Source organism: Sminthopsis crassicaudata, chromosome 3, assembly GCF_048593235.1.
Source record: "Sminthopsis crassicaudata isolate SCR6 chromosome 3, ASM4859323v1, whole genome shotgun sequence".
Classification (NCBI taxonomy): domain Eukaryota; kingdom Metazoa; phylum Chordata; class Mammalia; order Dasyuromorphia; family Dasyuridae; genus Sminthopsis; species Sminthopsis crassicaudata.
Window position 1 is genome coordinate 262,035,964 of NC_133619.1, and position 21,218 is coordinate 262,057,181.

The 21,218-nt window shown below is 33.3% G+C and overlaps 1 protein-coding gene across 7 annotated transcripts in view; it reads left to right on the forward strand.

Moving 5' to 3' along the window:
• Positions 1 to 21,218, forward strand: part of TTC3 (tetratricopeptide repeat domain 3) — a 162,362-nt gene that overhangs the window by 28,457 nt on the left and 112,687 nt on the right. For all 7 annotated transcript variants that reach the window (XR_012488006.1, XR_012488005.1, XM_074300641.1 and 4 more), the window contains exons 7-11: positions 1,075 to 1,195; positions 6,455 to 6,540; positions 15,459 to 15,553; positions 17,856 to 17,918; positions 20,494 to 20,548. Coding sequence is in view for 5 of the 7 variants with exons in the window: in XM_074300641.1 (XP_074156742.1) it covers positions 1,075 to 1,195; positions 6,455 to 6,540; positions 15,459 to 15,553; positions 17,856 to 17,918; positions 20,494 to 20,548 (420 nt within the window). In the remaining 2 variants the exon portion in view is untranslated. The remainder of the gene's footprint in view (positions 1 to 1,074; positions 1,196 to 6,454; positions 6,541 to 15,458; positions 15,554 to 17,855; positions 17,919 to 20,493; positions 20,549 to 21,218) is intronic.

A 21,218-nucleotide genomic window follows, 5' to 3' on the forward strand; every position in this document is an offset into this window, starting at 1 on the left:
AAATAAAAAGCTGAAGAAGCAAAAATATTTATTGGTTGTTGAATATACTTAAGGGAATTGGATGATTCCTCTCCCCCAAAAATTTTTACATTCTTCACTGACAAATACTTGTAGATACATAAAAGCCACATCCGTATTGCATAGAGCAATATCAGAATTTCTTTTGGTTTACATTTTCTTGGTTCCAAGGATCTTTTTGTTGTCAGATATTCAGGCCATCTTAGAAGTGCTTGGTGTTTGACTTGATTTCCTTTCCTTTTGCTTATTGAGGACAGTGGACAGAGTGCTAGATCCTTAGGCATCAGGGGCTCATACTGTACCACTGTGGAAAACTTCAGTCACTTTTTGGTGCTTTTAGTTTCTTCACCTGTAAAACGGGATTAATGAGTACATTTGTCCTGTTGGATTGTTGTAAGATTCAAATGATATAAAGTACTTTTTCATACTTTACCCATGACCATAGTAGCTTCATCCCTAACCAATCCAGGTATCGGACCACAAATAACAAGTCTGGCTTGGCTTTTGTCATTACATTTTGAATTTTAAAAGCATGGACTAGGATGAAGACCTATTACCTATTTGTCTATTCATGTAGTACCTATGACTGGGTTTGGTAGCTCCTGATGTATTGTGTGTCTGTGCTTGCATAGTAAATAATTTTTATGGCCTTGGTGTCAAAGAAACATGGTTTAAAATAAAATCACAATTCACTTCATTGGTGTGGTACTTAATAAATATTAGCTAAATGGGTGACAATGGGCTATATAGGAAAATATTAACATGTCTTCTTTTCTAAAGTTAGTTTCTTTCTACTTTGCATTTTGCATATAGCCATATCTAGGCTTATATCTGTTATCTGTACATGGCTATCTGTTATTATCTCCTATTAGCTATCTCCCCATCCCCTTGATGGTTGAGACAATTTCCCCTTTTTTATTTTTTTGTTTTCCTAGAACTTAGCACAGTTCTTAGTACACAGTAAGTGCTTAATAAATCCTTAATGTTTAATGGATTAGTTAACTCATCTGATATTGGAGAGATTTATTTAAAAATTTTTTTCCTTATTTATAACAGAAAATCTTGGCAATTGAGGAAGCTTTCAACTGGGTGAAATATACAGGGGAATTCAGAGTTCTGCGTAAATTGGAAAGGGCTGAAAATTGTTGGCCTATGCTAAGTATTTTCTTTACTGAATGTAAGTATGTATATTACAAACTTACCTTTAGTAGTTTTGGAGGGAGAATGTTTATATCTGTTTTTAGTTCTTTTTCAGTACTCATTCATTATTCATACCTTTTAAGATTTTGTTTTTTCTCAGTTTATGAGAGTGACTGTATGTGACTGATTTTTATTTTTGGTTTATATTTTCCTCTTCCAGTGTTTATTCTCCCCCCCCCCCCCAGGCAATTGGGGTTAAGTGACTTGCCCAGGGTCACACAGCTAAGAAGTGTTAAGTATCTGAGGTCAGATTTGAACTCAGGTCCTCCTGACTTCAGGACTGATGCTTTATCCACCGCACCCCCTAGCTGCCAGTCAGTGTTTATTATTCTGTACTTCTTTTCTTTAATTTTTGAGTGCACAATTTTTTCTAATTCTACCAAATGTGATTCATGAACTATTTTGTATGTATAATTGATTTAAAAAAAAAAAAAAAAAAAAAAAGCGGAAACTGGAATCAATACATCTTTCACATAGGAAAAAAAAAGGAATGTCAATATAAAAACAAATCAGTAAGTTTCACAAGCCAAAAAAGTTTTCTATGAAGAAACTAGTATTCTCATAAATTATCACTCAAATCTAGAGATTTAATGGACTAATCTCTAGCTTTTGAGAGTCAGTTGTTAAATTTTCAGTGAGAAATTGGCAAATGTCATAAACCAGGGCTTGTTTTATTGTTTTGTTGATTGTCTCAGCTGAGGAAAATAATGGAGAAAAATGTTAATAATGCTGATTAAACTTAAAATATGTGGTATATAAATCCATCCCCCAAGAGTTCTAATTGTTAAATATTTACTAGCATACCACTGGGCATATCCTATATAAAATTGCATCTTTTAACATATATACACTAATAGTCAATTTAAAAAAATTTTTTCAGTAATATTTTATTTTTCCAAATACATGTAAAGATAGCTTTCAACATTCATTTTTGGAAGACTTTGTGTTCCAAATTTTTTTCTCTAGATATATATTTTTTAAATTTTAATAATAGTTTTTTTTCAAAATACATGCAAAGATAGTTTTTAATATTCACCCTTGTAAATTCTTGTGTTCCAAATTTTTCTCCTTTTCCCCTTTTCCCCCTCCCTTAGATAGCAAGTAATCCAATATAGGTTAAACATGTGCAATTCTTTTAAACATATTTCCACATTCATCTTGCATAAAAAAAAAAATCAGATCAAAAAGAGAAAAAAAAATAAGCCAACAACAACAAAAAAGGTGAAAATGCTATAAACATATTTCCATATTTGTCATGTTGTATGAGAAAAATCAGATCAAGAGGGAAAAAATCCACACAAAAACAAACAAAAAAAAGTTGAAAATACTATGCTTTGATCCACATTCAGTCCCTATAATTCTCTAGATGCAGATGTCATTTTCAATCCTAAGACTGTTGAATTTGCCTTGTTTCATTGCATTGTTGAGAAAAGCCAAGCCCATTACAGTTGATCTTTACCTTATCTTGTCCTTATTATGTACAATGTTCTCTTGTTCTGTTCACTTCACTTAGTATCAGTTCATGTAAATTCTATTTCCCTGTATCAGTTCATGTAAATTCTATTTCCCTTTGGTCATAGTCTGGAATCAGCAGGGGACTCCTTCCATTGCTTTAAAGGCCGACCCTGCACAAGAGCTATTGTCCTATGCTGCTTCTAGCCTGTTCTATAAAGCTCCCTTCATCTGCTTGTCTACTGTGAGATGGGCCTCTTAGTCTTCAATGGGTCACACCATTGCTACTTGCCTAGAGTTTGAAGGAGGACTTTTTTTGAACTTTTTTTTTGACCTTTCTTTCTCAGATATTCCATAGATATTTTTCCTGGGTTTATTCTTATGTGTTTACTAACACATATTCTGCCAAATTTCCCATAACAAGAGTTCTGAACTAGCAATGTACAAACTTCATTCCCATTTTTTCTAACTATCCACTCCTTTGTATTCCCAGCCCGTCAAATAAACAATGTTCCTCTCCAAATTTATTCTTTTATTGTGCTCTGTAGAATGCCTTCTAAATAAACAAATTTGCTTTCATATTAAATCTTTTCTATTTCCTCTGTCTTTTGATGCTTACTTTGACCTGGCTTCCCTCTGATGATACTGCATCCCTGATCATCTCCTTTCCTAATACTGATTGCTCTTTTCTCCATACCCTTTGATGTACTGATGCGGTAGAAGACTTAGAGTTCTCCTTGCTGTTCATTGCCACCTCTAGATCTTCTATAAATATTATTCAAAAATCCCTTCTCCTTGAGGTCCATGCCATTTAAATTCTAGTGTCTTGACTCCCTAGTGGGGCTCCATCAACCCTCCAGTGCATTATCCTTCCTTCCTTCAATCAAAGCCTATCACAAGTCTTGCCTTCAATTTAGGAAACTTCAGGATGTATACTGATATTCTCTCATATACCCTAATTTACAAATTTTAATCTTAAATTATCTTAACATTCTGCTTTAGCTACATAAAGAAATAATCATAAATTTGACCTTGCACAAGTATTATATTTCCTTGTTAATGACCTCTGAAATTCCTTTATCTGGTTATAATTTTTTTATCATTTCATCTTTTCTTCTTTCTTACAGTCCCCAATTCCATTCTTTATCCTTGCTTACTATAACCCATCTTCTCTCTCTCTCTCTCTCTCTCTCTCTCTCTCTCTCTCTTTCTCTCTCTCTCTCTCTCTCTCTCTCTCTCTCTTTTTTTTTTTTTTTTTTTTTTTTTTTTTTTTTTTTTTGGTAGTAGTAGTGATGATCCCTGTATTGGTTACAGTAAAAAAAAAAAAAAAAAAAAAAAAGTTTTTCGATTCCTTCATTAGTTCATTTCTATACTCAAATCTTTTTATCTTCCCATTCTCATGCCTAACCCCAATCTTGGATTACTCTCACCATCCACTTCCTTTATTATAATTACATGTTTCTGGATGAAGCTAGTACAAATTAGTAAACTGTTAATTGTGTCAATAGTAAGTTTATGGAAGGGACAGCTACATGGTACAGTGGATAGAGCACCGGCCCTGAAGTCTGGTCTCAGACACTTTACACTACCTAGCTGTGTGACCCTGGGCAAGTCACTTAACTCCAATTGCCTCAGCAAAACAACAACGATGACAAAAAAAACCTACAAATTTATGGGCTCTACTTGTATACCTCCATAATCAGTTTGCTACTTTACCATCAATTATTCCAAACATTTCTATCCCTTTTCAAGCTCTCCACAGCATTTTTCCCCCTTATCCCACTCAGCTGGGACCTTGGTTCATTCTTCACTTGAAAAAATTAGGGTAATTCACTAAAAGTTCCTTAGTATATGACTTTCCACACTATCTCTTTTTGTCAAGGAAATTCCTCAAACATGCACATTTGATTTCAAACCCTCCCATCTTCAACAACAGATTGACCCCTCTATCATTCTCATTCTCAATATTTTCAGTATCTGTTATCTGTTTTTTTCTCTCATGTCTACAAATATACCTATTTCTTCCTCATTCTTTCCTTGCTTGCTCCAACCATCCTCTTTATCCTTTCTTCCCTTATTAGCTAAACTCTTCAAGAAACCCAGCTACAATAGTTTACTTCACTCTCTCTTCTCTGACTTGCTTTTAAACACTACAAACTGTATTCTGATTTCAAAATTCAGCTAAAATTGTTACCAACATAATTAATCTGTCCTGAGCTCCAAAACGGTTTTACCAGCTGCCTTTTGGACATCTCAAACTTTATGTCCCATAGACATTTCACACTCAACATGTCTAAGAGAGAACTTATCTTTCCCTCCAAACCTTATTGTCTTCCATTTTTCCATATTACTATTAAGCATATCACCATCCTCCTAGTCATCCAGGCATCCAGATTCACAACTTTCATGCCATCCTCAACTCTTTGGTAGCATTTATGGCAAATATTCAGTGTCACTGCTTATAATATTTCTATCTTCATGTTATCTTATGTGTGTGTGTGTGTATGTATATATATACACAAATATATATATATAGAAATATGTGTTTGTTTCTGTTTTTGGTTGTTTACAGATACTGTAGGGAATGGGACATTCTTTCCTGAATTCAAGAAATTACAACTGTTTACTCTTTCCCTCCCAAATTGGAAAGTCCTTAATTTTTTCTCCAGTTAGAAATTAGATTGTTGTATTGTTTCTTTTTAATTAATTGGCCTTATCTAATTAATTGTTTTAGCATATGCAAATCTATCTATCCCTGTATTTTAGAAGCCAGACCCAAGCTTGATCAAAGGGTCTGGTCCTGCTTTGTTAGACAATTGACATGCATCGCTTAATAAATTAGTATATTCAGAAGATGGAACTTTTGTTTCTTCAGTCATTTTATTTTTCACTTGCCACACAAGTAAGCACAGCTCTCCATCTTAGCTACCTAAAGTAGCTAGTTGGCAAAGACAGAGCACTGGACCTGGAATCAGGAAGATCTGAGTTCAAATTCACAATTAGACACTTGCTTGTTGTGTTATCCTGGGGAAGTCACTTCATCTGTTTTCCTTAGTTTCTTCAATTGCAAAGTAAGGATAAATAATTGCACCTACCTCAGAGTTATCATGGGGATAAAATAAAATTGTATTTGAAAAGCATTTAACATAGTATCTGGCACATAGTGGATGCTTTATAAAATGTTACAATTATTATTACCTAAATGGGAAAAAGGGCAATCCTTATCAAGGATCTAATTTAATTAAATTTAGTTAAATGATTTTATAAAAGTAAATGTTGTATAAGATACCTAAGGTAATGGAATTCTGTGACTGAGAGGAATTTCATATTGGCCTTATTACACCATGTCTTATCCATCCATTTTTCTAATGAATCCTCAGGTTATTGTTTACACTTCTACAACATCAATATTTATTGTTAATGAAAGTTGGTCCATTGTCTGACAGCTTACCTTATGAAAAAATTTCCCCAAAGGTAATAGTAGGGTAAGCCTAAGACACTCTTATTATTTTGTCTTTACTGGAGACAAAGAAAACTGCCTTATACTTCTGATGGTATGATGCTGAATGAAGAAAGCAGACTAAAGACTTGGGGCTTTGGCTGGGAATGTTAACCAAAATATTTTACCTATCTGATATTTCTATATGTTTTTTTAATTTTGAGCAAGAATTGTTATTAATATCTACTTTTGAAGTTTAATTTTATAGGAGAAAAATGGCAATAAGAGCTTTTTTCAGTGTATTATGATATTGTCTTTATGCTTTGTTTTTTAATCTCTAAATAGACAAGTACCATATAACCAAAGTTGTCCTGGAAGACTGTAATTTAGTTGAAGAATTTGAATATCAGAATTGTGCTGCTTGTATAAAGGTAGGAATAATATTTACTTCTTCTTGTAGTTTAAAATTTTCTTGGTAGAAGGTGTGATACCCAGTCAAGCAATAAGTGCTGTGCTGGGGATACAAAGACAATCTGTGCCCTTGAGAACCTTAGAGTGATTTATATACAAATTAGATGCCAGATAACCTTGGATTTGGAGATAATCACTTCGGAGTCATGGAAAACCTTCACGCAGAAGCTGGATTGATCTGAATCTTGAAGGGAAACCAGGATTCCCAACAATCAAGAGTTGAGGAAGATGCATTCCTGGCCTAGAAGAACAGCCAGTACAGAAGCATGGACATAGGATGATGTATTTGAAAAACTGTTTGGGAAAGTCCAGTTTTCCTGTATTACCAAATGTTTGGAGGGGAATCGTGTATAATAAATTTAGAAAACAAGCTTGAAGCTAGGTTGTAAAATGTTTTAAATATAAAACAGAAAAATTTATATTTTATTTTAGAGGTAGTAGGGAGCCACTGGACTTTAATAGATAAGTTGATATTGAGTTTAGATATATATTTTAAATAAATTCCTTTGGGGGCCCTTGTGAAGGACAGCTTAGAATGGGGAGAAACTTAAAGCAAAATGGCCAGTTAAGAGAGTATTGCAAAACTTCAGGTCAATTCTGTTAAGGAGCCTTCATTTATTTATTTAATTATTTATCTTATCTATCTATTTATTTATTTATTCATTCATTCATTCATTTATTTATTTTTATGATTATAACATTTTCTTTGATAGTACATATGCATAGGTAATTTTTTTTTTTTTTTTACAACATTATCCCTTGTACTCCCTTCTGTTCCGAGTTTTTCCCCTCCTTTCCTCCACCCCCTTCCCTAGATGGCAGGCATTCCCATACATATTAAATATCTTATAGTATATCCTAGGTACAATATATATGTGCAGAACCGAATTTTGTTGTTGTTGTTGTTGCAAAGGAAGGATTGTATTCGGAAGGTAAAAATAATATGGAAAGAGAAACAAAAAAAAAAAACAATAAGGAGCCTTAATTTAGACTGTCGATTATAAGTGAAAAGAAGATATATCTAATGATGCTGGGAGAGGTAAACACAAGATTTGGCAACTGATTGGGTATGTGGAATTTGTTGTGTCCTAGATCAGTCAAATTCATCCAAACTGGTCTTCATATTGACTTGGAAAACCACAAATTAATATCTTCTATGTTGTATTATATATTTTTATGTATTTTGTTAAACATTTCCCAATTACATTATAACCTGGTTGGGCTAAAAATCCTGGGTTTGACATACCCTTGACAGAAATGGGGGAAGTTGGAATGGGGTAGATTTGAGGGAAAAAGTGAGTTTTGTTTTAGATATGTTGGGTTTGAGACAACTATGGAAAAGTCTCCATACTTTTATCTATCTCTGTTATTGAGATTGGATCTTTGTCATCAGCCTGTAAGTACATTAGCCACTTGTGGTCTGAAACTGTTGATAAGCAGATTAGAAGTTTTGATCTGTACTCTTTCTGATCTTTCATTAGGCATCTTGGTAATGCTCCCTCTATTGTTGGGGTGCAGGACTAATCAGCTGATTATTTACAATAAAGATCTCATCAATTTTAGCCCAGTGGTGACTCAGCTCTCAGGCTCAAGCAATCTGTCAGTTTGAGTCTTTAAATAAGAATTAAAGATGTTTCTACTTTACCCACCTTAACATCCCAGTATTATTACTTTATTTTTTCCCCTCCTCTGCAGGCTACAAGTAAGCACAATATATACTCATACAAACACCCCTTTGTACACATATATATATATGCATAAATATCAATAATCATACTTATGTATATATTTAGCATCTTCCTTTATAAGTCCAAGTTTTCACATCTTATTCTAAATATACCAGTTCATCATTTTCTATACCACAACAACATTCCATCCTTATAACTGTATAATTATTTTAAATAGCCTAAGATTATAAAGGCCTGAAACTCTGAATAAGTACACTGGAATCAGACAATGGAGCACTTGAGGCTAATTACCTATTGGACAATAACCCTATTAGCATGTTTGGGATTTCTTTTCTCACAGTTGAGTTTTCTATTAGCTTGTTTGGGATTTCTCTTCTCAATGCTTGGGGTTAAGAGAATGTAGGGAAGGATTAGGGGGTGCAGTGACAGAGGCAAGAGAATTTCACTTGGCCTCAGGACAAGGAGGAGAAAAGTGTGGAGATTGGTGGAGATTCTGGACTCTAGAATCAATGAAGGATCCTTGGCAAAACTCCTGGCAGTTTTGTCCATCTCCTTCACTTCTCCCCCTAAAGACCAAGGACTTTTGCTTATCCTGACTCTGGCTGATTCTGAGGCCTCCAGGGAGCTAGCCTGGACTTTACATAAGACAATATTGATTTTGTCTGAGATTATGATTACTACCCCTGCTTTTTTATGTAATAAATTATACTCCTGATCTTTATGTTTGTGTGTATCTCTCATTTTTATAACCTTTCCTGAAAAGAGTATATTGTTGAATTCAAAATTTTAATGTTTCAATTTTATGGGTGAATTCATCCAATTCACATTCTGAGCTATAATTATTTGTTGTTTATTTTCTTCACTATCCTCATGCTATTCCTATCCTTCCTGACCCTTCTCTCTATTCTTATCCTCCCTGACTCCCTTACTTTACCTCTATCCACTACATTGCTCTTCCTATTATTTAACCCTTGCTCTCTTGTTTCTATCTGAATTTAGATGACTTTTATAACCTTCCAAATATTTATGTTATTCCCTCTTTGACCTATTCCTGTTAATCTACACACTCTCTTATACCCCACTCCCATTCTATTCCCATAATCTCTTAATTCTTTACATATTTAGAAGACTTTTATTCCACTCTCAATGTATATGTTGTAGTTTGCCTTTTAACTCAGATCCGATGTAAGATTCTCTCTAAAACCTCCCTTTATTCTCTCCCTCTTCCCTATTCCCTTACCTTCTTATTTCTTTCTGAATTTAGAAGACTTTTGTGTGTGTGTATGTGTGTGTTGTTTCTTCTTTAACCCATTCCCAGTGAGAGTAGGATTCCATAACTAACAGTCTTCCTCCCCCCATCTAATTCTTCTACATCATTATTTCTCTCACACCTTATTTGTATGAGATAATAACTTTTTATTTTTTCCTATACAGTTTTGCTTTTTAGAATTACATCATATTCAACTCTATCCCAGTTTTTTTTTTTTTTTTTTTTGGAACTACCTAATTATTAATGACAATCTTAGACCTGTGGTTTACATTTCTACATATAAAAAAGTAAACAGTGTGATCTTATTAAGTCCCTTGTAATTAGTCTTTGAATATGTTGCTCTTAAAATGGATCTCATTTCTTTACTTAGAATTCTTTTTCTCCTGTTTTGACATGTGTCAGTAATTTTCTTTTTGAGGGTCAGTACTGTTGTAAGTTCCTTTCTCTTTCTATAAGACCAAATAGAAGACATAGTCAAAAATAAATAGGCTATTTAGAGGGAACATAACATGAATATACATCTTGAATTTTTACTTTCTTATAAATATATGAGATCCTTGATTAGATATTTACATATATGTTAAATTAACACATAATTGAGCAAAATAATTCCTAATAATTGCTTTGATTTCATCTTTATTAAATGTATATTCATCCTTTTAATTTTTGGAACTAGTGTCTTGGTCTTTTGTCATGTTAACATTTATTGATTTTATTGTTTTTATAATTTTACATTTAACTTTTAGGATTTCCAATTAGGTGTTTAATGGAGGATTTTTAATTTTTTCCTTTCTGCTTTTTAAGATTGCATACCCAATTCATTGATCTGTTGTTAATTTTATTGATATAAGCATTTAGAGAGAAAAAGTTTTCTTTGATTACTACTTTGCTGTATCCTATAGATTTTCTTATGTTGTTCATTTTTGTCATTCCCTTTAAAAATTTTGGTGCTGGGGTATTTGGTGCATATAGTTTATTTTTGATATTACTTACTATCTATGGTACTTTTTTTTTAAACATAATTTAATTTCACTATTTCTTTTCTCTTTGAATATTATATTCCATTTTGGTCTTTTAATGTAGAAGCTCCTAAACCTTGTATTATCCTGACTAGCTCCACACTATTTAAGTTGGTTTTTTTCTAGTTGCTTGTAATATATTTTCTCCTTTCTTTGGGAGCTTTGAAACTTAGCTATAATATTCTTGTGAGTTTTCACCTTGGGATCTCTTTCAGTGTTGATTGGTAGATTTTTTAAAATTTCTGTTTTATCTTATAGTTCTAATAAGTAAAGGGCAATTTTATTTCTTAAAGTATAATGTCTAGACTTTTTTTTTTTTTTTTTTTTTTTTTTTTTTTTTTTTTTTAGCAAAACTTTCAGGTAGTCTCTCCTCCATCTTTTTTCCAAGTTATTTTTTCTGATAAGATAATTTCATTGTTCTCTTCTATTTTTTCATTCTTTTGATTTTTGTTTTATTATTTCTTAATGTCTTATGAAGTCATTATATTCTTCTTTCTAAATTTGAATTTTTAAGGAATTATTTTCTCCTGTAATTTTTTTGGATCTCTTTTTCCAACTGACTTTCTTTTCATAATTTTTTTGATTTTTCTGGGCTTACTCTTTTTTCCCTAATTTTTTCTCAAGTCTCTTACTTGATTTGTAAAGTCCTTTCTAAGCTCTTTTATGAATTCTTTTTGGAACTGTGACCATTTTACATATTTCTTTGAAATATCTATTTTGACATCACTGCCTTCTTCCAGATTTAAGCCCTAAACTTTTCTATCACCATAGTAGCTATCTATGGCAGTGGTTTTAATAGCCTATTCTTTGGCTGTTAAAGTTGGACTCTAGTCTTGAGGGTATAGGTTAATTCAGGTTTTGGGAGGTTTTTCTTCTGTTTTCTGAGCTCTTGTGGGAACCTTTGTGATCTCGGTTCTTCCAGTATTCTATAATTCTCTACTACAAGGCTGGGTGCAGTCCCTGCTCCTCTGGCTTGCATTCTGGTTTGTAAGTGACCTTGGGTACTCTTAACCATAAGAAGGGCCTCTAATACTCTCGTCACCACAAACATTGCAACTCCCTGCTCGGTGGCTGCAAACCTCATTTCCCCTCTCTTCTCTGAAACTGAGCCTTTGAATGGCCTTGGCCCCCTACGCTTCTGCCTCTGTGATTGTACTTACCTGCCCAGAGTGATTCAGCCTCATTCTTTCACTTACCTTTAATCTGTCTCTAGTTTTTGACTCTTTCCCTTCCTACAAACATGTCCATGCCTTAATTATCCTTAAACCATCCTTACAAGTTAGCATCTCTCATCTCTCCCCCCTTTCTTGGAGACTTTGTAAGTGTGGCAAATACTTGGTGCCTCTGGTTCTGTTTCATTAATTTATAAACCAAAATAATCATCATCATAATAATAGTAACTTTTAAAACTAATGTAGTCTGGCTTCTGACCTCATTATTCAATTAAAACTACTCTCTTAATTGCCAAATATAATGGACTTTGGTCAGTCTTCATCTTTCTTGCCTTCTCTTCTATCTTGGTCAGTCTTTTTAATAATCTCTCCTCTAGATTTTTATGTCATTGCTCTCTCCTGTTCTGCTCTTTCTTGTCTCCTTTGATAGTTCTTCATTCAAGTCTTGCCTAATTACTATGGGTTTCCTACAGACTTCTATAGTAGCTGCCTTCTCTTTTTACTCCATGCTGTTTTCTTTAGTAATCTTATTGGCTCCCATTGATTTAATTAATCTTTCTCTTGGGATTCAGTTTTACATCATCCACTAACTATCTTTTGGAAATCTCAAACTGGAATGTGGATGTCAAACTCAGCATATTCAAAAGAGAATCCAGCTTGTCTCAGAGGTTCATTTTCATCCTCTACTCTTCAAGTATCTGTGCCACATAGGCATAATGTTATAAAATGTTGTAATTTCTTTCTTCACAAGATCTCATAGAAGTTTCCTGATCTTACACAGTCCCCAATCTAGTGCATTACTTCTATTTGGACTTCCTGCCTTGTCTCTCACCTTTCCTGTCTATATTCCAGTCCTCTACCAAATGTGATCTTCCTATTTAGGAAAGTTCTTAATGTTCCCCTCCCCTCCCCCAAAAAAAGTTCCAGTGGCTCCCATTACCTCCAAGATCAAATATTGAATCTCCCAGATTCTCGGTTTTGCATCCAAAGTCCTTTACCTGGCCTCTTCTTACCTTTCCAGATATCTTACACTTTACTTTCCTCCATGCAAATTCCAGTCCAACTTCATGAGCTGACTTGATTTTCCTTGATCATAGCATAGTACCTTTTGATTCTCTTATTTTTGCTGGCTGTTCCCCATCTCTAGAATGCTCTTCTCTCTCCTTCCTGTCTCTTAGATTTCCTTACTTCATTAAAGTCTCAGCTTCAATGTTGCCTTCTGCAAAAAGGCTTTCCACTTTTCTTTTATCATTGCTGCTAATGCCTTCTTCCTAAAATTACTTCCTATTTACTCTATCAAGTACAAAGAAGTTATTGTAAATATAGAGATCTAAAAAAAGAATGATTGGCACACCTCCACAAAAACCACAAGCAGAGGCTCAAAGGGAAAATTAATTTTTAGCAATATTACTTGAAGAAATGAAAAGGAAGATAAAAAATAAAGATTCTGGAGGAAAGAAGTACAAATAAAATGAATGATTTGGAAAGAAAAGTATTAAGCTTTACCTTGGAAAAGGTAGAAAGACAAAAAAAAAAAACCTTAGAAGATAAAGATGACTTCATGAAACAAGAAATGTTAGGAAAAAAATCAAAAGATTGGAAAATAGAAGAAAATCCTTTTTTTCTAGAAATTCATTTTGATGTTATGTGTTTCTTTGTTTTTTAAAACATTCCTTCTGAACAATACACACATAGTTTTGTTTTCTTATTGGTTCTGATACTCTTTCATTTTATTGGATTATATAGTCCATTCGTAGTTATGAAAGTTAGGTTTTCATTTCCCCCATATTTTATAATTCCAAATTGTTTTTCTAATTAATTGTACCAACTTACAGCTCCCTAAGAAGACCTTGGTGAGATTTTCTTTTTTCACAATCTCTCCAATATTGAATATTCTTCTCTTTTGTCATCATTGCCCATCTACATAGTATAAGAGGAGACAGTTTTTTTGTTTGGTTTTTTTTTTTTCTGAGGCAATTGGGGTTAAGTGACTTGCCCAAGGTTACGCAGCTAGTAAGTATTAAGTGTCTGAGACCAGATTTGACTTAAGTCTTCCTGATTTCAGGGCTATTGCTGCCCCGAAACTGTTAATTTTAAGTCACATTTTTCTTATTATTAGTAAGTTGGAGCATTCTTTCATTTGGCTCTTAATAGTTTCCAATTCTTTTTTAAACAACTCTTTGTTCTTATCCTTCTTATCTATTATTAGAAGGCTTTTAAAAAATAGATTTATATATCATATGTATGCATACATATGTGTGTGTGATTTGTAATGTTTAATTGTTTATATAGGTTATAATATATCCTTTTCTGAGAAATTTTGCAAAACTTTGTCTCCATAAGACTTGTCCCTTTTTACTGTTGGTACATTATTTTGTTAGTGCTGAATATTTTCAGTTCCATGTAATCCAAGTTATTTTATGTTTTGTTACATACTTTTTCTTGTTTAGCTAAGAATGAATTTCCTAACTATAATGATAGAATTTGATTCTTTACTTAAAAAAAATTTTTTTTAACATTAAGGACATGTATTCATTTAGAATGTAGTATGAAATATGTGGTAAGATGTTTTAAGCCTAATTTCTATCAGACTACTTTCCTGTTTGACTTTAAATTAAAACTGAATATTGTGATATCATGGGACCTACCTAATTCCCAAAGGAAAAATATGAGAATATATCTCGTTGCCTTCTTTGTAAAGATGGGAAACTGAGTCTGGAATATTACATGTCATTGAAAATATTATTAATTTGGTTCATATTTCTAGTAACATGTCAATTTGTTGATTTTTGGATAGTTATACCATAGTTAGAATATTATAGGTAAGGTGAGAGACAGCTTAGGCTAGTTGGCCTTGGATTTAAGAAGGCCTGCAGTTAAGTTTCACTTCCAAAACAGTGGGTTATATACCTCTTGGCAAAAGGCTTAGCCTCTTAATGCCCTAGACTATTCTATAAGATTAAATTTTAGAGAAGCTTCTTCATTGTTACATTAGAAGAGAAAGTTTCTTCATCCAGGATTTTTTCTGTATTATTGAAGTTACACCCATCTTGCTATTTCCAGCTTCCTTAGGTTAATGTTTGTAGATGATCCCAAAACTTTATGTTTAGTATTTTTTGCTTATTTTTCTCCTATTCCATCATTTTTCCATTTTAAGCAAAAGAATTGAAGTCAACTTTATAGTCTTCATTTCATGAATTTATATGTTTGTGGATTAGTTGTGAACAAATCTTCATGACTCCATTTGAGGTTTTCTCGGCAAACATATAGGAATATTTGTCATTTCCTTCTCTAACTAATTTTACATATGAGGAAACTGAGGGAAAACAAGGTTAAGTGACTTGCCTAAGGTAACAGAGCTAGTATTTGAGCCCATATTTGAACTTGTTTTCCTGACTCCAGGGAATTTTTCATGAATTGCTGTGGCCAAAAAATTCCATCATTTTGTGGCCAACCTTTATTGCTCAGTCCTTTTTTGGTTAGTTCTCAGATACCAGATTCAGACTTTTGGTAAGACCATACTCATTTACTCTCCACTCTGGCAGAATCTGTCTGCTTTGTATTTATGAGACCATACTATCAAGAACTTTTTTATCCATACATGTAAATATCTAGTCAAGGATCTCGTATGTTTATAAGAAAGTAAAAATTCAAGGTGTATATTAATGTTATATTCCCTCTTTAAATTTCCTATTTATTTTTGAGTATGTCTTCTATTTGGTCTTGCAGGAAGGTGAAATTATGAAAACAAGAGGAAATGAAGAATTCTCAGAAGAGAGGTTTGATACTGCTATCACATATTATACCAGAGCAATTGAATTTAGGTAAGGAGTAAATTGAAGGACATACATTTTATGGCTAATTTGAAAGACATTTCATTATTTAGATAAATGATAGAACATAAATTTGATATAAGTTCAAATGAGATTGTTTCAAATCTGGCCTCAGACACTTACTAGTCATGTGACCCTGGGCAAATCACCTAACCCTATTTGCCTCAGTTTTTTCAAATGAGCTAGAGAAGGAAGTGGCAAACCACTCTATTATCTTTGGCAAGAAAACCCCAAAAGAGGTCTTGAAAAGTTGTATATACCTGAAAAATGAAGGAAGAACAAAACAAAATAATTAGAGATCCAAATTAAAACAACTCAAATTGGCAAAAACAACAGAATCTAATGCTCTAAGGTGGTAAAGAAAGTTTCACTTATTTATTGCTGGTAGAATTACAAACTCGAATCTTTTTTTCATAGCTTTTTATTTTTTCAAATACATGGAAAGATAGTTTTCAACAGTCATCTTCAAAATTTTCTCCCTCTCCTTCTTCCCCCTTTCCTAGATAGCAAGCAATCCAATATAGGTTAAACATGTTCAGTTCTTTTAAATATATTTCCATATTTGTCATGCTGCACAAGAAAATTTAGATTAAAAGGGGAGGAAACACAAAGAAAAAAATAATTACTCTCTCCCCCCAAAGATGTGAAAATACTATATTTTGATCCACATTCAGTCTCCATAATTCTTTCTCTGGTTATGGATGGTTCTTTCCATCACAGTCTATTGGAATTGCCTTTAATCATTTCATTGTTCAAAAGAGCCAAAGCTTGAATCTTGTTGAAAAGCTGTCTGACAGTGTGCATTAACATTTACAAAATTAATTGTACCCTTTAAATTATGAGATGCAGCATATCATGGCAAATAGAGAGCTACTCTTGAAGCCAAAAAATAAAACAAAACAAAACCAAATGTTAGATTCAGGCCTTGTCTCTGGCGCATATTGGTTGTGTGAATCTGGGCGAGTCATCTAGCTTCTCAATGCCTTACACAATCTTAGAAATTTAAATAGTAGAAAAGATACTTGCTTATATTAGTTAGAGAGTTTCCTTATCTAGGTTTCTCATTATTAGTAAAATTATAGCTTAAATACCTACTAGTATTATTTAACCAGTAATGTTGGAATTGGGTTAAAAAAAGATTATGTAATCAGCAATTTATAAAAATTCAAACCATTCTCCAAGACATGGTCAAAGGATATTAATAGACAATTTTCAGATGAAGGAATTACAACCAGAAAAATGCTCTAAGTCACTATTAATCAGAGAAATGCAAATTAATACAACTCTAACATACCACTCTCAGATTGGCTAAGATGACAAGAAAAGATAATGACAAATGTTGGTGGGGATATGGGAAAACTGAGACACTAATAATACATTGTTGGTGGAATTGTGAACTGACCCAGCCATTCTAGAGAGCAATTTAGAACTATGCTCAAAGGGCTATCAAACTGTGCATACCCTTTGATCCCAGCAGTGTTTCTACTGGGCTTTTAATCCCAAAGAGATCTTAAAGGAGGGACAGGCATCCACATGTGCAAAAATGTTTGTGGCAGCCCTTTTTGTAGTGGCAAGAAACTGGAAACTGAGTGGATGTTCATCAGTTAGAGAATAACTAAATAAGTTAGAGCATATGAATGTTACGGAATATTATTGTTCTGTAAGAAACTATTAGGAAGATGATGTTAGAGAGGCCTGTAGAGACTTATGTGAACTGATGTTAAGTGAAGTGAACTAAAGAGAGTAGAACTAAAGAGAACATTGTACACAGAAACAACAAAATTACATAATGATCAGCTGTGGTGGACATGACTCTTTTCAACAATGAGGTAGTTCAGGCCAATTCCAATAGACTTGTGATGGAGAGAACCATCTGCATCCAGAGAGAGGACTCTGGGAACTAAATGTGGATCACAACATAGTATTTTCACTTTTTTTGTTGTCATTTGCTTGCTTTTTGTTTTCTTAAAAATTTTTTTTTTTGATCTGATTTTTCTTGATTAGCATGACAAATGTGGAAATATGTTTAGAAGAATTGTACATTTTTAACATTGAATATTTGCTATCTAGAGAAGGGAGAAGGAGAAGGGAGGGAGAAAAATTTGTAACAGAGCTTTGCAAGGGTTGAATGTTGAAAACTATCTTTGCATGAATTTTGAAAATAAAAAGCTTTTTTTTTTTTTTAAAAAGTTATCAAGTTATCATCAGTTGAAAGATTTTACTACACTTTCTTGTATTTTGATGTTTCTAAGTAGTATATTTGGCTAAATATATATTTGTTTGTTTTTTATAGACCTGAAAACCACCTTCTTTATAGTAACCGAGCTCTTTGTTTCCTTAGGACTGGTCAATTCAAGTAAGTATTATTTATTAAACACCATCACAAAAAATAATGAAATTGATTATAATTTAGCAGGAAAAGACTTGATATCACTGAGTCATCCCTGAGTCAGCTCTTTGTATGGTCAGAATCACTGACTTGTTAAAAAGGCAGTATACAGTTGAAACAACCTCAGCTCTGACTTACTTTCAGTTAATGACAGTGATAAGTGAATAATGGACCAAAGCCATTACATCATCAATAATAATAATTTGATATAGCATTTGAACTTGTGTAAACCTGCTACCATAGTGAGGAGAACAAAAGAGCCTCAGAAACAACTTTGCAAACCAAACTATGTACAAACAAGATGTATATAGGACAAATTACATTTAATCAGTAGAAAGAAAGAATTAACATTAAGAGGGATAAGGAAAAGTCTTTCTGTGGAAGGTGAAATTTTTTTTATGATTTAAAGGAAGTCAGAGAAAACCATGAGGCAGAGATGGAGAAGAGCACTCCACCCATGGGAAATAGCCAGTGAAAATTCCTGAGATCAGGAGATGGAGTTCCTTCTATATGGGGAGAAAAGGAGGCCAGTGTCACTGGATCTCAGAAATAGTTAAGGTGTAAGAACACTGGAAAAGTAGGGGTAGGAGGATAAGTTTTGAAGGGCTTTGAAATTTAATTTTGATCCTTTGCTCTTAGGCTTGATGCTAAGGATGATAGGGAGACACTGAGTTTATTAAAAAGGGTAGGGCTGGGACATAACACCTGTGCTTTAGGATAATCGCTTTGACAGCTGAGTGGAAAGGAGACTAAATTTGGGAGAGACTTCTGGCAGAGAGACAAGCCAGCAAGCTATTGCAAGAGTTCAGGCATGAAGTGTCTGGTGGTGGCTGGATCAGAGAAAAACGCTTATCCGAGATAGTTTATAAAAGTGGAATTGACAAGACTTGGCAAAATATTGCCTATGGGATGATGCAAAGTGCAGAATTGAGGGTGAAATCTAGATTTTAAGCTTGGGTAACTGGGAGGATAATGGTCTTTAATAATAAGGAAATTAGAAAGAAGAGAAGGCTTGAGTGAAAGATAATGAGTTCTGAACTCTGAAAAGATATATTTAAGATATAGTTAAGTTATATAGTTATATATATATATATAGTTAAGCACCTATTCAATCTGATTGATGAGATAATGATTCTCTAGTTAAGCACGTACTCAATATGGTGATGTAATGGCTCTCCTAACAATTGGCCTATACTCTGTATGCTGTAGTGATATAATCTTATTGAGGTGTTTAAGGGCTGAGAGAACTGGGAGTCTTAGACACAGACACAGAGAAGATTTGGGACTCCATCTTTGACCAGCCTCATGATGGCTCTCCTGCTTTCATCACTTCTCCACCTAAAGACCAAGGCCTGTCCTGAGACCCTCTAGAGAACTAGTCTGGACATTACAAATTCTATTTTGAACATATTGAGTTTGATGGTTATGGGACATGCAGTTCAAGATGTTTATTAAACAATCAGTTGGCAAACATTATTAAGTGCTTACTCTGTGTTAGATAGTGAAGGGGAAATATGAGGGGGAAAAAAAAGTCATACTTCTTACTTTCAATGACCTAATTATCTAATGGGGGAAGACATACACAAAAGAAGCTAAAAAGTGGAGAGTGGGGAGGATGAACAGAAGAGAAAGTAGTCAATAAGGAGGCAGAGTGGAAAAGTCAGTTAAAGAAATCAGCCCAGAAATGAAGGGAAGAGGTACAAGGCTGGAGGTCAGAAAAGAAGTTAGGACTGAATTTGATTGGGGAATCATCAGCATAGATGGGATTATTGTATTCATGGGACTGGATGAAATTACAAAGTGAAATAGTGTAAAGAAAGAAAAGGGTACTAGACAGAGTCCTGTGGGACATCCATGTTTAATGGGCCTGATCTGGACCAAGATCCTAGTGTAGGAGACTTAAAAAAAAAAAAAAAAAAAAAAAAGCAATGAAATATGTAGAAGGAAATTTAGGAGAATAGTGGCCCGAAAACCTAGAGAAAAAAGTATTGACAAGATAGAGAAGAGATGATAAATGGGGGGGGGGGGGGAAGGCTGCAAAAAAGCTGGAAATTGTTTAATCACTATTTATCCTTCAATTCTTTTCTAGATACCATAGATTGGTATCTGACAGGATTACTACTACAATAGTCACTGCAACCTCCACCTTCTCCCCCTCAACAATTGTATGCTTGTATTTTATCATAGTCTGATTTCTCAGTTCTTAATTATTTCTTAACTTTATGCTAAAACCTTAGTACTAGCTACCTTACTATTGATGGTTTACTATTGATGGCTTATTAACCAATTAATTGAAATAAAATGAAAAGAGAACTCCTTCACTATGAACACTTTTCAGTAGAAAAATATCTTTGCTTAAGGAGGTGTGTGTGTGTGTGTGTGTGTGTGTGTGTGTGTGTGTGTGTGTGTGTGTCTATGGTGTAAATTATGTGAAATAATTTTTAAAAAAAATAATGATCATAGTATATGTTATTTTTTTTTTTAAATAATTTTATAATTCATAGTATATGTTATAAAACAAGTTTTTGATTTCTTTTTTTAGGAGTGCGCTTGGTGATGGAAAGAGGGCCACTATTCTGAAATACAATTGGCCAAAGGTTAGTTTCTTTGGTATTACTTCCTTTAGTGAACAACTTGTACAAAATAACTTTATAAAAATTAAACATCCCGTACATATACATCTGTGTGTATATACCTCTGTGTGTGTGTGTGTATGTGCATCATTTCATGATTTTGTTTTTCTTTAATAGAATTTAAATCATATTTTATAATTACATTTTGCTTTACTCTTATATTTTGGAACAGTATAGTCTTTAGAGACAGTCAACTAAAACCCAATTAGGATAGAAAATATAATTTTTCCTCTTATTGTTATTATTTAATAATATCTATTAATCCATAAAAGAGCAACTGATCTTTTCCTGTTCCCTTGTGACCTTTGCAACTTGCTAGCTGTCAAATTTAGATTCTAATAGAGAAGAGGCAGCATGGAATAGTGGATAGTGACTCTGGAGTGAAGAAAACATAGATTAAAGGCTGACCTCTGACATATACTGACTATGTTATCCAGGATATTTTGCTTAATATCTCAGTGCCCACAGTCAGTGTTGTAAGACAGTAATTTTTACATTTTACATTGGTAGAAGCTAGAACTACTTACTCACTTGAAATTCTCTACATCTATTATGTCATAGATTTAAGACAAAAGTTAGCATTGTTTTCCTGCCTGATATTAAGTTTTTGTGTTATAATTTCATGATTATAAAA